General features: G+C 39.1%; 1 protein-coding gene across 2 annotated transcripts in view; it reads left to right on the top strand.

The window, feature by feature from the left end:
* The window catches only part of STARD13 (StAR related lipid transfer domain containing 13), a 302,216-nt gene that overhangs the window by 241,428 nt on the left and 43,706 nt on the right, over positions 1 to 17,082 (top strand). For both annotated transcript variants that reach the window (XM_023749006.1, XM_006083612.3), the window contains exon 4: positions 3,287 to 3,350. In XM_023749006.1, coding sequence (XP_023604774.1) covers positions 3,287 to 3,350 — 64 coding nt within the window. The remainder of the gene's footprint in view (positions 1 to 3,286; positions 3,351 to 17,082) is intronic.

Raw genomic sequence — 17,082 nt, 5'->3', positions numbered from 1 at the left:
ATCAGCAAGAGAATAGGTAAACCTTCATACCATGGCATACTACTGAGCAACTAAAAAGGATGATTACTATTATACTGAACAACATGAATTAATCTCAAAAACATTATACTGAAGAGAAAAAAGCCAGACACAAATAGAACACACTGTGCAATTCCATTTATATGATGACCAAGAATTGGCAAAACCAAATCTATGGATGATAGAAATCAGAAGCAGGATACTCTGGGGATGGTGGGAGGGGGTGTGGTGGTGGTGAGAATTGACAGCAAAGGAGCACAAGATAATTTTCTGATGTAAAGAAATATTCTTACCTTGTTTGAGGATAGTTACAGTTGCCAAAACTTACTGACTTGAAAACTTAAGATCTATTCATAACGAGAATACTAAATTAAGTCATTTGTCAAAGATGGGAGATTGAACATCTGAATTTGCTTGCTTTTAAATTCCCACTAATTTATGGAGACATTCATTTACAAAAGCAATTGTTAATACAGAAAGATCACAAGTATAAAATTTTCAAAGCATAAAAACAGAAATATGAAATGGAGTACCAGTAAGCCCAAGAAAAAAAATTTACATGGTCAGTGAAAGAAGTCATAAAATAGATCAGTTTGTACTTCAGAATCGTAAAATGTTCAAAAATGGGAAATGAGGTTGAATGTGGGCTAAAAAATAAAAGGGTTGTTTAAAAGTGTTATTTAAAGTAGATATATTTCCCAAATCTATATTTGGGTGACTACTCCCCCGCCATCAAGGTTATATGTTAATTCACTGGAGAGGCTGAAACAGAAGTTCCCTAGACTAGGGGGCATCAGGCATCATTGAAGGTGGGATCTCTTTCAAAAACAAGGGCTTAGTCTATCTACATTCTAAATATTGAAATTACCAGGCCTCTTTTGTAACTCAGCTTCAGAGTATTGGACAAGTTAAAAATAATCTGAGTTCTGAGAAATTTGATTAGTCCATGATTTGAAAACAAACAAACAACATTAACAACAAAAACTCCTGCAAATTCAAACTAGAACAGGTCAGAAGGCTCTGAGAGAGCTGTCTCCAGGGAAATTAAATTAATAGACTACCTGATATGTTTTAACACACTTAGAGATTTAGATAATTGGGAAGATTTGAGTTTGAATTTAGGGATAAGTACATAGAAAACTATGAAAACAAGTAAACAAATGATTATTACCTCCTGGGAGAGTGAAAAGTTGAGAATGAAAGAAAAAATAATCAGAGTACGATATACATATGAAAAGCATTTACATGGCCATAATAAACACTGAGTATTGATTTAGCAAAAATTATGAAGTTGTGACATAACTATAGTTAAAAGAGATACAGTAAAGGGTGTGAATGTATGGGGAGGTGAGCAGGCAGAATAGGTAGTAATAAAATAAATCCTCCTCTTTCATAGAAAAAAATGAATAGATAATGACTTAAACTGAAAAATCAAAAGTAACAATATAAGCATGTTGTTTAGGTAAACACTGAAAGAAACAGTTTTAAAAGTTGTCTCCAAAGAGTGGTACATGAAAAATGACATGAAAGTTAATGTTTGACTCTTTAAACCATATGCATTCAATAACTATGATTTTCAAAAAAGTAACCAAATAAATCAAGATAATAAAGGTATTTGTAAAGAGAATTTTATGAAATTAGATTGCAGTGGGTTGAACTGAATGAAAATTGAGACTGTTCTCAGGAAACTGAATAGGATAAGGAGGGGTAATTAGTATAGCTGCTTGATTGAAAGATAGGATTAATGAAAAACTGATGGTTTCCTTGATGATAGTTATTTACATAGCTAACAAATTGGTTAGTCAGTTTGCTCAAAACAGGGATGAGCTTAAAGAGAAGAAAAGCAGTGAGAGGAGTTTGCTGAGGTAAGAGGGAATAAATGAGGTATTGTTTCAAAGTCCCATATGAAGTGGTGGATGTTGAAATCAAAATCAAGGTTAAAGGATTAGCTTTGAAAAATAATAGGGCCTTGTCCAGTGTTCTCAGTGGTTAGAGCACTGGCCATACACCTAAGGGTCATGGGTTTGATTCCTGGTCTAGGGCACATACATGGGTTGCAGGTTCAATCTCTGGCATCAGTCTTGGGAGGCATATCTCTCTCTCTCTCTCTTTCTTTCTCTTCCTCTTTCTCTTTCTCTTTCTCTTCCCCCTCCCTCCTTCCCCCTCTTCCACTCTGTCTAAAAATCAGTGGGAAAAATATCCTTGAGTGAGGATTACCAACAACAAAAAATAGGAACATCTTTTTTTTTATGGTGAAGGAAAGGATTATTAGAAGAATTTATGTCAAATAGCTTATATTAAGCTGTATTTTCTCATTGGCAGTGGTAGCTAAGTCATCTGTTGAGAAACTGGCATCATTTTTATGATCTGAGATTGGGAGCCAACCAGAGAAAAAAATACAAAGAATGCTGGATAGCAATTTTGGGAACCCAGCTGAGGATAAATGTATGTATTAGCACATGTTACCATAACAAAACACCATAGACTGGGTGTCTTAAACAGTAGACATTTATTTTCTCACAGTTTTGGAAGCTGGAAAATCTACAACGGAGGCACCAGCAGGGTTTGGTTTCTGATAAGGACTCTCTTCCTGGCTCACAGACAGCCATCTTCTCATTGTGTCCTCACATGGTAGAGTGAGAGAGAGAGAGCTCTCTGGTGTCTCTTCCCATAAGAACAACAATTTTACTGGATCAGGGTTACACCCTATGACCTCATTTAACTTTAATTACTTCTTATTGCAAAAACAGTTACACTGGAGGTTAGGGCTTCAACATATGTGTTTGAGGGGGACACAATTCAATCCATAGCATGTATAATTTAGCACTGTAGTTTGAGTTATTTTTTCATTTATATCCAGCAGCCCAAGAGCAAGAGAGAAAACAGACAGTTGAGTTGATCCAAATTTGGGGACTAGCGTGATAAAAGATCAAGGTGGCAAACAAATTGAAGGGCTGGTGAAAGTATGGCTAAAATGAGTATGGGTTCTAAGCACAGCAGAAAGACAAGCAGGGAAAGGACCAGGTTTAGATTAGGGAGGGGAGGGGCAGAGATTGATAGGCTTTGTGGCAGAGTCCTCTCAGGTCTGGAGGCTGGAGAGCAAATGGGACTCTTGTGTAGCAAAGTTTCACCTAGTTCAGTACTTCCTGGGACATAATGGATGTTTCTTCACTTTCAACTTCACTGACAATGAATGAGAATTAACAAACTGGAGAGAAAATTTAGGTTCATTAATGGTAGCAATCATCACATTTTTCTTTCTTTTTAGACGATTAAATACATTGAACAAGTGTACCTCAATGAAACTTGATGTGAACTTCCAAAGGAAAAAGGTAGGTGTCTACATCTTACTAAGTCCATAGCTACACCAACAGAAGAGTCTCGCATTCATAGATTAAAAATAACATGAACCTAAGCAAAATTATGAAAGGCCTGACCATCTACATTTATTCTCTAAATATCCCATCTTATCATAATCATTGAAGATTAAGTAAGTCTATTATAAACCCAGGCCAAGGTCTGTTTGTTTCATCATCTTATTTTGCTTTAGTTTTTATCAGAGGTTTGGATTAAAAAGTAAAAGGTCTTAATTCTTTATGGTAATTTTTCAGAAGTTTGTCAAGGTGCAAATAATCCACTCCATATGAGAGTCAAATACTCCACAGGTATTAGTAGATGAAAAGAATGCAGAAAAGTGTCTGTGGGTCCATACCAAATGTTTTCTACTTCGTTCGTTCCCAAGGCATTTTATTTCAGGTACATTTCCAGATGCATTCATTCTTAGGCAGGTTCACCATAGACCAGTGATGGCGAACCTATGACACGCGTGTCAGAGGTGACACGCGAACTCATTGTTTCGGTTGATTTTTCTTTGTTAAATGGCATTTAAATATATAAAATAAATTTCAAAAATATAAGTCTTTGTTTTACTATGGTTGCAAATATCAAAAAATTTCTATATGTGACACGGCACCAGAGTTAAGTTAGGGTTTTTCAAAATGCTGACACGCCGAGCTCAAAAGGTTCGCCATCATTACCATAGACTATCTCATTTAATTCATTGCAGTAGGGATTCTCTGTTTCCTAGATAAAGAAAGTAAAACTTGAATAGGTTAAGTCATTCATCCACATTCTTTTTTTAACTAGTGGCAAGAGCAGGGTTTCAACCTCAGGCATGTCTAACTCCAAAACCGAGGCTCCTAACCACTGTGCTAAAATATTTTTCTTTCTCACTGAATTGATTCTTTTAGGAAATTCAGAGTTCAGATGGTTGACTGCTTTTTTTTCATTTCACACCCACAACATGTAACAAATCAAATTTCAGTATATTTTGAAAAAGCAGAGAAAATATCTTAGAGTCAAAAGAAAGTGTTCTTTATCCTGGTCTTCACAAGGAAATCATTAAACCTAATGGATTTTAAGTTACTCCTGAGTACCTTAATGTTTAAACATAACTTTAACTTGAATTTCTGCTCTAAAATAGCACCAAAAAAAAAAAGGCAAATGACTTTTGGTTGACCTCATCTTAAAAACAATTTGGAGTTTGAGCTATAAATCAAAGATTTAAGTTAGAGAGATAAAATGGTGAAAAACAATATCTAGAGAAATATTAAAACATGAACAATTTGTCCAGACTAAAGACAAATTTTAAATGTGGGAATCAACATCCCAACAACTGTCTGGCTGAATAGAGCCCTGAGAAGCATACATGCTATGAAGCATGAGGGTCAGATCTTTTGATTGTAACAAGAACACATGGTTCTCATTAAACTGAACACAGCCACACCTGAGTGTCTAAAGTGTGGCAAGCTAGCCTATATGGCTGCCTCTACAGACCTTCAGCTGCAGTGTTTACAAAGGAAAGTGCCCCAAACTAATGACATGATTTGTTTTCAACCAAGTGAAGTAATTATATTCTCACTCTATCACCAGCCTTTCCAAACCCATATTTCAGATAGGCTTGACTAACATTTGTTAGACTATTTATATGTTACCTTCACAAAAGCTCCTCTGTAAATTGGTCACTTCAGTATTCTGACATCTGTAACGTATTCCTTATGTTGGATAAACTGACACACCCCCTCATAACTCCTGCTTAGCTATAGGCCTCACCAATGCATGCACTTGAATAGAACATTGTAAACTGGGCAGTTATACCCTGAATTTTAAAATAGATAATTCCAACCTGTGGTCTTCGCCTACTTGTGAATCTCAGCAATGATCAGTATCTGGGGCTGTGGTCTGAGCAACTATGAGGGAGACCCTGTGCGGTGGGACATGTTCGCATGATATGCCCCTTACACAAGTCATAGGCTAGTTCTTCATTTTACTGCAAAAAATAAAAAATAAATAAATACAGAACAGGAATAGGCCAAATGATCAAAAATAGAAAGTGAAACTTGAGACCCGAACGCCATGTGAAGCTTCAATCCACTTTGGAATTAGTTTATTTGGAAGAAAACCAAGCCACATTTCCTCTGGCTATGTACCCATTTTAAGCAATCCATAAAATAAAAATATAATGCACATCTCTAATCTGCAGAGACCCAGACCCATAATTCTGCAGAATGTCATCCCCAAATGGCCTGTTTGGGCCACAATTATTCTCCTCTCTTTGGGGCTCCTGGGCCTATGAAAGGGCTCTATGTGCTTGCTCAGTGGTTTGAGTTGGGAGCACTCACACATGCCTATTGTGTCCTAGGCACTGTCCTCATTATTAAGCCCATGTAACAGATATGGAAATTAAAGGGCAGAAAGGTAAGAACTTGCCGAAAGCCACTCACAATTAGCAGAGTTGGGATTTGAACCCCTCCTTGCCTTTCAAAGATCGGTGTCTTGGAATATCTTGGAGCCTGAATGAGTGGCCCTTGGCCAGAGACCTGGAAGTGTTTCCTCAGCAAAATATAGTTATGTATTTTTATTGTTGTTTTTAGAAGAGAGATGTTTCTTGCCATATGTACTGAAGTCCATGACTTATTTTTTTTAATTAAATCTTTATTGTTCAGATTATTACAGTTGTTCCTCTTTTTTCCCCCATAGCTCCCCTCCACCCAGTTCCCACCCCACCATCTGTCCTTACCCCCCCCCCCCGCCCCTGTCCTCATCCATAGCTGTACGATTTTTTCCAGTCTCTTCCTGCACTCTCCCACACCCCTTTCCCCCTGAGAATTGTCAGTCCACTCCCTTTCTATGCCCTTGATTCTATTATATTCACCAGTTTATTCTGTTTATGAGATTATTTATTCACTTGATTTTTAGATTCACTTGTTGATAGATATGTATTTGTTGTTCATAATTTTTATCTTTACCTTTTTCTTCTTCTTTCTCTTCTTAAAGGATACCTTTCAGCATTTCATATAATACTGGTTTGGTGGTGATGAACTACTTTAGCTCTTTATCTGACCTTCAATTCTGAATGATAGCTTTGCTGGGTAAAGTAATCTTGGTTGTAGGTTCTTGCTATTCATCACTTTGAATATTTCTTGCCACTCCCTTCTGGCCTGCATAGTTTCTATTGAGAAATCAGCTGACAATCATATGGGTACTCCCTTGTAGGTAACTAACTGTTTTTCTCTTGCTGCTTTTAAGATTCTCTCTTTGTCTTTTGCTCTTGGCATTTTACTTATGATGTGTCTTGGTGTGGTCTTCTTTGGATTCCTTTTGTTTGGGGTTCTCTGTGCTTCCTGGACTTGTAAGTCTATTTCTTTCACCAGGTAGGGGAAGTTTTCTGTCATTATTTCTTCAAATAGGTTTTCAATATCTTGCTCTCTCTCTTCTTCTGGCACCCCCATAATTTGGATGTTGCTATGCTTGAAGTTGTCCCAGAGGCTCCTTACACTATCTTCATATTTTTGGATTCTTTTTTCTTTTTGTTTTTCCAGTTGGGTGTTTTTTGCTTCTTCATATTTCAAATCTTTGACTTGATTCTTGTGATCCTCTAGTCTGCTGTTGGATTTCTGTATAATATTCTTTATTTCAGTCAGTGTATGCTTAATTTCTAGTTGGTCCTTTTTCATATCCTCGAGGGTCTCACTAGATTTATTGAGGATCTCACTAAATTTATTGGCGGTTTCTAGAAAATTCTTGAAAAACCTTATAACTGTGGTTTTGAACTCTATATCCAGTAGTTTGCTTTCCTCCATTTCTGTCATTTGTGACCTGTTTCTTTGTCTCCACATTTTCGCTGCCTCCCTGTGTTGATAGAGTGGCTTTCTGTGCTAGGTGTCCTATAGGGCCCAGTGACTAAGCCTCCCCAATTACCTGAGGTGGACACTCTTGGTGCACCCCTTTGTGAGCTTTGTGCACAGTCTTGTTGTAGTTAAGCCTTGATTGTTGTAGGTATCACTGGGAGGAATTGACCTCCAGGCCAATTGGCTGTGAGAATCAGCTGTGTCTGCAGTGGGAGAACTTCTGTGCTGGAGACACCCTTATGGGGCAAGACTTGCTTCAGTGGGGCTTTGGTGCTCACTGAGTCTGCCCCCTGAGTGTGTCCCTTATGGATCTGAGGAGTTGTAATCTGGATGGTCCCACTCTGACCACTGGGTACACTGGCTCTTGGATCTCTAAGGAGGTGCTAATTTATCCTCTGCCTGAGGCTACCCAGCAGGAGCTATGGAGAGATCTGCAGATTCCTCTTGTTTGTTTGTGGTTTGGAGGTGCCCAGATGAGGCCCAGCTGTGAAGCAATGCAAGCTTCTGTGGGGCCTTGGGCCTTCTTTTGGATGTTCTGGGTCTCTCTGACCCAGCTGCAGTTTGTTAGGTAATTTTAGATTGCAAAGGGCCAGGCCATTCATATGCAAAAGCCTCTGCGCACAGCTTGGGTGGGGTGGGGTCTCAGGGAATCAACAGGGTGGAGAAAACAGCTATGGCTGATCCTCAGCCCTGTCCTAAGAGGCCCCAGGTCTCAGTGTCCCGGTAATCGCTGCAAGCACCTCTGAGAGAAAGCCGCCCTCGAGTTCCGCCCTCTTCCAGACAGTTCACTTTCTCCCCGTATGAGTCTGGGTCCCCAGAGACTCGCCCGGAACTGGAGTTCAGAGCAGTCGGGAGCTTGAGACTCCCTCCCAATTGAAAAAGACAAGGGCATCCTCAGTTGCCCTTTCCACGTGCGCCTCCGTACCTCTGCACTTTACTTTCGCACCTCCTCTGAGTCTCAGTGTGCTTTTCTCTTTCCTTCTAGTTGTAGAATTTCCACTCAGCCAGCCTTCCTGTGGTTCTGGATGATGTCCGTTTTGTCTTTTAGTTGTATTTTTGAAACGGTTGTGCGAGGCAGCAATTTCCAGTGTTTACCTATGCCGCCATCTTGGTTTCTCCCCCATGATTTATTTAATACTAGAGGCCCAATGCACAAAATTCATGTAATGATAGGCCTTCCTTCCTCCGGCTGCCAGCACCTGCTTCCCTCCAGCTGCTGGCACCCGGGACCCAGGTTTCCCTCAGGCTGCTGGCAGTCGGCCTCCCCCACCCCACCCTACCCCCGCACCCCTCACCTGCACCTGCCTTGGCCTGGTGCTGCCTGCATCAGCCACCACTCCTCTTCCCCCTCGATTGATCGCCCTTCCAGCCAGTGGCCTGGGCCTCCCTCTGTGGGATGATCATGGGGTGATGGCATTCCCCCATCCCCCCACCAACCAATTGCATCGCACCCGCCTTGGCTGGCCTGGCGCTGGTGCGTGTCATAGCATGGTCGTATGGACAGTCATTCTGCTGTTAGGCCATTCGGTCAATTTGCATATTACACTTTTATTATTATAGATCTTCATGGACGTTTATCTCTGGATTTCTGACAGTGAATGAGTCATGAATCTTGTTGCTCTACTTTGCATTTTCTTCTCATTTGGTTTTGTCTGAAGAGTGTGGTGAGTTGATCCAAAAAAGAAAAAAGTAATCTAGATGAGGATAGTGAAGCCTCATTCATACTTAGTTATGAGTTGTGCACTTTTCTCATACATTAAATACCACTTGTAAAGCATGGGGAAAAATGAAATCATACCTGCCTTCCCACAAGATAACACCATAAGATTTTCTCCTTGCAGAAGATTCAAGATTACTTTCCTTCTCAGGGAGAGTTAGAGGGAGAATGTGTTCTCAATCTTGGCCACAAATCTCACTGAAATATTTGTAAAACCCAGCCAAGAGGCATTTCAGGAGCCAATGGACACCAGCTGTCCCCCTGCCTCTGGCTTCACGCTCCTCCCCAGGCAGCATTGCAAGTGGCATATTCCTGCTTCTGAGCAGGCAGACCCAGCCAATTGGCTCTAGCTAACTTTAATGGAATATAACTTCTGAATCTCTATGTAACTATGGGTTAGCTGCCTCTTTCATCTGTGGACTCATGTGGGCTCCTTCCCAGTGTAAAGATACGGTCAAATTTCTCTTAAAAAAAAAACAAAACACCTTCCTTTTGCAGTGTCTGGTTGGCATTTGTCTCTGAGGAAGATATAATTTCAGCTAAGAATGTTCTCTTTTTTATTTAAAAAATAAACATTAGAGCTTCATCTAAATGGAAAACAAGGTACATGCAAGCACTACTTGTTCTCAGAAAAATGTTTCTTAAGTATTTCCCACAAAATCTCCATTTGCTTTATGACAACATTGAAATTCCCTAATTATGGTTAGTGTTTATGTGGTATAACTCATATCTTAGTCAGAGACGGGAAACTCCAAAAGGCTGTGTGTTAAATGAGGAAGGAGAAGGACACATATGTACCCAGGACTCTTACCTAAGATTTCCCATGAGAGAAAGAGAGGCCTCCAAATAAGTTTCTAATTTAAATTATAGTTATCATAAAGCTCTCTGACATTGTGACCAAGGTGGACAACAACACAGAAACCATGACTAATTGCCCTCTTGCAGCAGCATCTCCTGGCCTGGTGCCATCGGCGTTTCCAAGGAGCTGCAATTTTCAAGAGGCTTGGTCTCTATCCCCACTGCTTTTCATGCCCCTGTATCTCCCAGCAAATAAGACACCTCCGGGCAGCTTCCCACAGTAGAGTCACATAAGATAAAAATTACATTTCATTACAGCATTTATGTACCTGGAGAGTGTTATTGTCTTGAATTGAAGATAATTGCACATGAATGTCCTAGAACCATAGGTTGTTTGATTTGGAAAGGATCTTCCATCTTTTCCAACCTCCAATTCACTTCATGATTTACTTTTTAGAGCATCCCTCACAAGTCACTCAACCTTTGCTTGTAAGCATCTAGACATGATGAGTTCACTACACTGCAAGGCAATTTGTTTTATTCTAATCACTAAAGCTAAAAGCTGATTCATTGTAAAGTTGCCTATCTGATTCCAGCTATTTTCTCTGAAGAAGCACAGAATTCAGATTTCCCCTTTCATACAGCAACCACTTAGCGCTGTCCTCTACACTGAGGGTCAGCCAATTATTCCCCCAGTTTTGTAAAGAAAGTTGTGTTTCTTACTGGTGGGGAGAGGTCCTTGTCCCCACCTGTTGCTCATGGGAATGGATTTCTTGTGATATCCCAAGAAAAAGAATTTTCAGAGACTCACAGAGGAAATATTGAAGAAAGCTTTATTTCTGTGGAATCAAACACCTGACTTTCCAAAGTCCCATTTCCCTTTGCCCTGCCATAAAAGAAGTGTTGCTGTGGCTTCAATAGGGCTAAATTAGAGCCATTGTCCAGTTTCCTTTCCATGTTGGAGCAATCCAATACACCATCAGGCTAGCTTAGCTTGTGTTCCCCACTTCAGTCCATTAGTCCATTGCATGGGGGGTCTGCATGGCCATGGGCTATGGGCAAATGCAAGAGAGCCAAGAACCACAAGAGAGAGCAAGCTCCTTTGTTTAGGGGATTATGTATTGCCCAATTTTCAAAGTGTTGCAGTGATCCTACCCATTCTGGTCTGGCCAACAATCTCTGTTCCCAGGTTTAACTGACAGGCGAGTACCTTCCCTATGTCATCCCAACTTCACAGAGCATGCATCTATCTCCTCTTTGTTGGACCCCTTCCTTCAGTGTTTTGCAGGGAATGGGCCAGTGGTTCCTTAGAGAGTGTGGAATTGCAGCTTCCTAGTGAAGCTACCCAAATGACATGCCTATAATGTCTTGCTTCCCTTTGCTCCCTTTTTATTATTAACTAGAGGCCTGGTGCACGACATTTGTGCACTGGGGGTGGGGGTCCCCTCTGCCCAGCCTGCACCCCCTCACAGTTCAGGACCCCTCAAGGGATGTCCACCTGCTGGCTTCCATAAGCCGGCAGTCAGACATCCCTCTTGCAGTCCGGGGCTCTCGCAGTCCAGGACCTCTTGCTCCTTACCACCTACCTGCACCAGAGGCGGGAGAGGCTCCCACCACCACCTCTATGCTTGCCAACAGTGAGCCCAGCTTCTGGCTGAGCAGCGCTCCCCCTGTGGGAGCGCACTGACCATCAGGGGGCACCTCCTGCATTGAGCGTTTACCCCTGGTGGTCAGTGTGCATCATAGTGACTGGTTGTTCCGCCGTTCGATCGATTTGCATCTTAAGGTTTTATTATATAGGATAACTAGCTAATTACAAGATATCAGTTGTACTGGAACCGAGTCATACCTTTTTTTTTTTGCTTCAAGAGCAGAGTCAACTAGTTGTGACAGAGAGTACATAGCCTGTAAATCTATAACATTTACTATCTGACCCTGTTCAGAAAGTTTTAATACCTATGCACAATCTAGAACAGTTTCTCAAACTGTCTGTGGTGAGTGACTGTTGTTTTTGATTTCCAGTGTGCTACTGGCTGAGGTACTTTAGTAAAATTCAATACAAATTAATTAATTATTAGAAATATGAAATTAAAAAAGAGTTATGGAAAATAGAAGTCTAAATGTCTTATTATTAGACTTAATAGACACAAACTTGCATTCTGATAAATACAATCAAAACAAATAAAATAAGGAGTACAAAAGAATTATAAAATTCACATTTTTTAGTGAAAGTATACATATAGGTAACTAATATAAACAATTCTAATTGCACTTATAACGTTTTTGTTGTTCAGCTGTCACAATTAAGCAAAAAGTTTACTTTGAGATAGCAATTCCCCATATTAAATGCCTGTACTCAGACTTTGATTAGACATTATGACTGTATTTATGACTTTGAGTTTCTTATCTAGTTTAGGTTGGATTGACAACACTACTCACAGGAAGGAATGTATATCTAAAATGTTTTTTTGTTTTAATACTAATCATTATGAAGAAACCAGTCTCACAGAGTATGTTGACTGGAATAAAAAAAAAGAGGTTTGAAAATAAAGCTGAAGATATTCCTTCTTACCTTTTTTCAAAATGAAATAAGTGTTTCTATATTTTCAAATTTCACCTTTAATCCTCCATCACTAGCCAATTCCAACAATTATCTTTTTGTAAAACAATGGCTCCTGTACATTATACACTTTGAGTTATGGTAGATAAACTAATCTTAAAATGTACACAATCGTAATGTGGAGCTACTGTGCACAACACCCAGAATTGTAACAGGTGTCCACTGATCACAAACTTGGATAGCCTGGCCTTTCCAAATGGTGACAAACATTTTAATGCTTACTCTCAAAGTCTGTACTTATTTCAGTGAAGACTGATTTTGGGACTGGCAGCCTCTTGACCACACTTCGAGTAACACTTCTGTAAAGTTCTTCCTTTCTAAACCAAACTATTAATTCTTTCAATCATCCTTCACATTCTGATTACCCTTCTCTCAAAATGTACCCCTTCCCATGTGCCTCTTAAAATGTGGCAATTAGAACATAAGCTCACTGTTCCTGAGGTGTGTGACCAGTGCACAACACAGTGGGGCTCCAGCCTTCTGAATATTTTTTAATATGTTTTTATTAATTTTTAGAGAGAGAGGAAGGGAGAGGGAAAGAGAAACAGCCTTGGCTTACTCCTTCACACTCCCTACTGGGGATTGAGCCTGCAACCTGGGCATGTGCCCTGCCCAGGAATTAAACCTGCAACCTCTTGGTGCATGGGACGATGTTCAACCAACTGAGCCACACCAGCAAGGGCTTGAGATCCATGCTTCTGGTCATGCATTTTAGAGTTGGTGACTTAGTTTGGTAGCCATATTGCATGGTTGATTCACATTAAATTTGCTACAACTCCCAAAGTTATGAATAGCAACTGCTGTTAAACCAAGTCTGTTCCATCTTACACATCTTATGGTTGATTTTTAAAGTTAGGTCCTTATATTTTACTTCATGAAATGTCATCTTATTTAGGTTATTTTCTATTCTGTTAAGATCTTTATACATCTCCATGTCACCTGTCTCTAACAATGATAATTACTTTTATCTTGCACTTTAAGGTTTATATGGTATTTTCACATATAATCTCATATGGGTAAATTGACTTACCATGCTTGATGTGCATTATTATCATTTCCATTTTAGAGAGAGAAGATTGAGTCTCAAAAAGGGTGCCTTGCTCATGATCATTTAGTGAATCACCTTGTATCATCATCATATTTTAAAAACATGAGTTGTATTGGTTCATTCAAGTTATTCTTAAAGTAAGCATAACTTTGAGGCATCCTCCAGACATCATTCCTTAGTTGTGTTCAGTCTTTGGATCACACTCTGTGGTGGGGTTACTCAACCAGTTGCTAATAAAACTCTCTGTAGCATCCAGCACAGTTAGCCATCTCTGGCATAACCGTATCAGGAGAGCCTTTATCAGCTCCCTTGCCAAAATCCAAACAGTCTATATCCATAGTATTTTCATGATATTAAACCATTAAGATAGGTGAATAAAGATAGCTTGGTGTTTCTTTTTCTCACAAATGCATATGACTCCTAGACATTTCCATTTTGCATTTCTAAATGATCAAACTATTTGTTTTTAGCCTGAAAAAATTATCAACCCGATGAAATGTGATTACTTCTTAACCAATAAGAACAATTCCACAATTATTATTATTGGGGAGTTTGCTATATGCCTGGCAGTCTGCTGGCCCATGAGTGTATAAAAGTTTAGTACAGTATGTTTTTCATACTGTGGATCATGGCCCATTAATGGATTGTCAAATAAATGTGGTGGGTCACAAACATTTTTGTTGCTGTTAAATCTTCACCTGAGGATATTTTTTCCATTGATGTTTTAAAGAGAGTGGTAGGAAGGGAGGAAGGAAGAGAGAGAGAGAGAGAGAAAAAAAAAACATTGATGTGAAAGAGGCACATAATTTAGTTGCCTCCTGCACATGCCCCAACTGGGTCCAGGGATCAAACCTGCATCCCAGGTACATGCCCTTGACCAGGAATCAAACCCACGACCCTTCAGTGTGTTGGCTGACACTCTAACCACTGAGCTATGCCAGCCAGGGTACAAACAACATTTTTTTAAAAAGGAAACAGACTAAGTTAGATTATAAAATATCAGAGTACAGCTAAATGAAATAAGTCAGACAGAGAAAGTCAAATACCATATGATTTCAACAGAGAACAAACTGATGGAGATGAAGGCATGGATAATAAAAGTGAAAGGGAATAAGAAATACAAACTTCCATCTATAAAATAAATAGGTTATGGGGATGTACATCACAGGGAAAATAGTCAACAATAAATATTATAATAACTTTGTAACAACAGATGGTTACTAAACTTATGGTAATCATATTGTGAAGTGTATAAATGTTTAATCATTATACTGTACACTTGAAACTAATATAATATTATATGTCAATATTATACTTTAATAAAATATATCAGGATAATAATAGTCTGATTAATTGATTGATTATAATATCTATGTGTGCCTTGAGTTGTGATAGAAAATGTACTTTTTATTACATGTTACTATCAATAGTTTGAAAGATCCTGCATTAGAGGAAAACAAAGATACAGAATCAGGTCAATTTCCTTTGGCACATACTGTGGTAAAGGGAAGGTTCTAAAACAGAATGGATGTTTTTTTCTTTGTTTTGTTTTTGTTTACTATCGGTTTTTGTTTGTTTGTTTGTTTGTTTTGGTTCAATCTAAATACTGAAAAAAATTTCCTGAACTGTTTGACTTTTTTTTTCCAGTAAGTCACCACTTTTCACATGCCTTTGTTGGGTTGTAATTACCTTCCTGTTGCCCAAAGCTAGTATAATAAGCTCTTAGAGCTTAGCAGACATGGGCAGGCTTTCCACTCCCAGTCCACAGTGCCTAGCTTGGCATCTTTTCTTAACCAAAATAAAGGAGTCCTTATCCAAGTACTATGTGGTTTACTAGCATCAGTAACCAAGTTTGGGCTAGCTTGAGAGAGCTCATTGGAGCTAGCACTAAATACTATAGTTTCTGTTTTAAAATATCTATAATTTCTTTAGAAGCATATCCTTCTTTTGCCTTCTCAAAAACTATTTGCTGAAAGAGCTTTTTTTCAAAATGCTTACTTAATGTCAAGGTCCCATCACTAGATTCCTGAAATGTGATATGAAAATCCAGAATGCAACCCTCAATCTATCATGGTGCCTGATATATAATGGCCCTCAGAGGTCAGGTTTTATTGTATTAATCATAGGGGGAAAGGAAGTAGAAAATGCTACTAAGTATAATTTTGTGTCATCATCCCAGATTACTTGCCTTTTTTCCACTTGTACAACTTTTTAAATTTTTTTGCCAAACCTTTATACAACTATTTTTAAAACTCAAAGCTAATTTTCCACAATGTCCCCAAAGCTATGGAATTCTTTGTTAATAGTACCTTGGTTTTGTACTTTCTTCCACCTTATACTTGAATGTTCAATATTGTCATTTAATCCAACCCAAAATGAATGTAAATTTTCAAGATATAAACTATCTCAATATTTATTTGTTTTTCAACATTTATTGACTGAGCAACTGTTCACTTTTCCTGGAAAATAGAATACATTGCAAAGTTAAAGAGAGTTAAGGTGGATGATAGGTATGTAAATAGATGACAGGCAATAGGTAAGCAATTGAATAAACATTAGAAAATAACAAATAAACAAACACTGCTAACTGTATTATACCACTTAATCCCCTCAGTGAACCCATGAGAGAGGGCCTATTTTTAGTCCCATTTTATAAGTGAGAAAAACTTTGGAGGGAGCAAAAAACTTATATACAGTCACAAAAGCTCTAACTGGTCCTACCAGCACTTGGAACTGGGTCTTAGAATCAGATGCCAAAGTAAAATAAAATAAACTGAATTAAATCAACAAAAATATATTGAGCAGTTACTATGAGCTTGGGGAAATGAATGTGAATAAAACAGAAACACAGGCCCTGCTCTTAATGAGCTCACATATAATGAATGACTGAGATGGGTGTGTGTGACATAAGTAAATACTGCAATAAAGGTCTAATCCAAATACTACAGGCATGCAGGGGAGAAAGTAGTCATTGTTTGGAGCAGCCAGGGAAGGCTTCAAAGGGAAGAACTTCACAGGTGAGCCTAGTACTCAAGAATCATCAGAGACCAGGGAAGGACAGCAGTGGCTCTTACTCCTGTAACATTGCTGAATGTTGGGGAATGGTTGAGGGATAGGGAGCAGAGTGAAGGGAACTCGGGAGGAACAACTGAAATGAGGCAAGAAAAGTAAGTACATGGCAGTCAGGATGAAAGGGCTTAGAATTCCACACCAAAGACTGTTAGGAAGGCTTCCCTCAAGGTCACTGTGTCTCCAAGCTAATGATCCTTACCTTAGTCTCCCCAACTTGATTCTTACTGTATATTCCCTGGGAAGCTGTAGGTTTTTTGGATGGGAGCATATGTGATCATCTTTGAATTACACTGTAGAAAGCTGCTTAGATGGCAAAGACACTGGAATCAAGGATTCTAGCCAGGTTTTGACTATAATAGGCCCAGAGAGAAGTGTCAAGGGCTTAAAAAAAGGAGTGAAGATACAAATGAGGGAATAGATTTGAAAATCATCTGAGTTGGGCCCTGGTAATATATGCATGGTGAGGATGGAGACATTATTATTTAGGCGCTCTAGGTCAAGGTCTATACTGGACTGAAGGGACTTGCAAAGATAAACAAGGCCATCTGTGGCCTCGGGTAACCCAGACTCTCATCTCTCAGGGGATGCAAATTCGGGCAGAACCCAGACAGGGAAGATA

Source organism: Myotis lucifugus, unplaced genomic scaffold (assembly GCF_000147115.1).
Source record: "Myotis lucifugus unplaced genomic scaffold, Myoluc2.0 scaffold_7, whole genome shotgun sequence".
NCBI lineage: Eukaryota > Metazoa > Chordata > Mammalia > Chiroptera > Vespertilionidae > Myotis > Myotis lucifugus.
The sequence above is the reverse complement of the archived record's forward strand: the minus strand, read 5'-3'. Positions and strand labels throughout refer to the sequence as shown.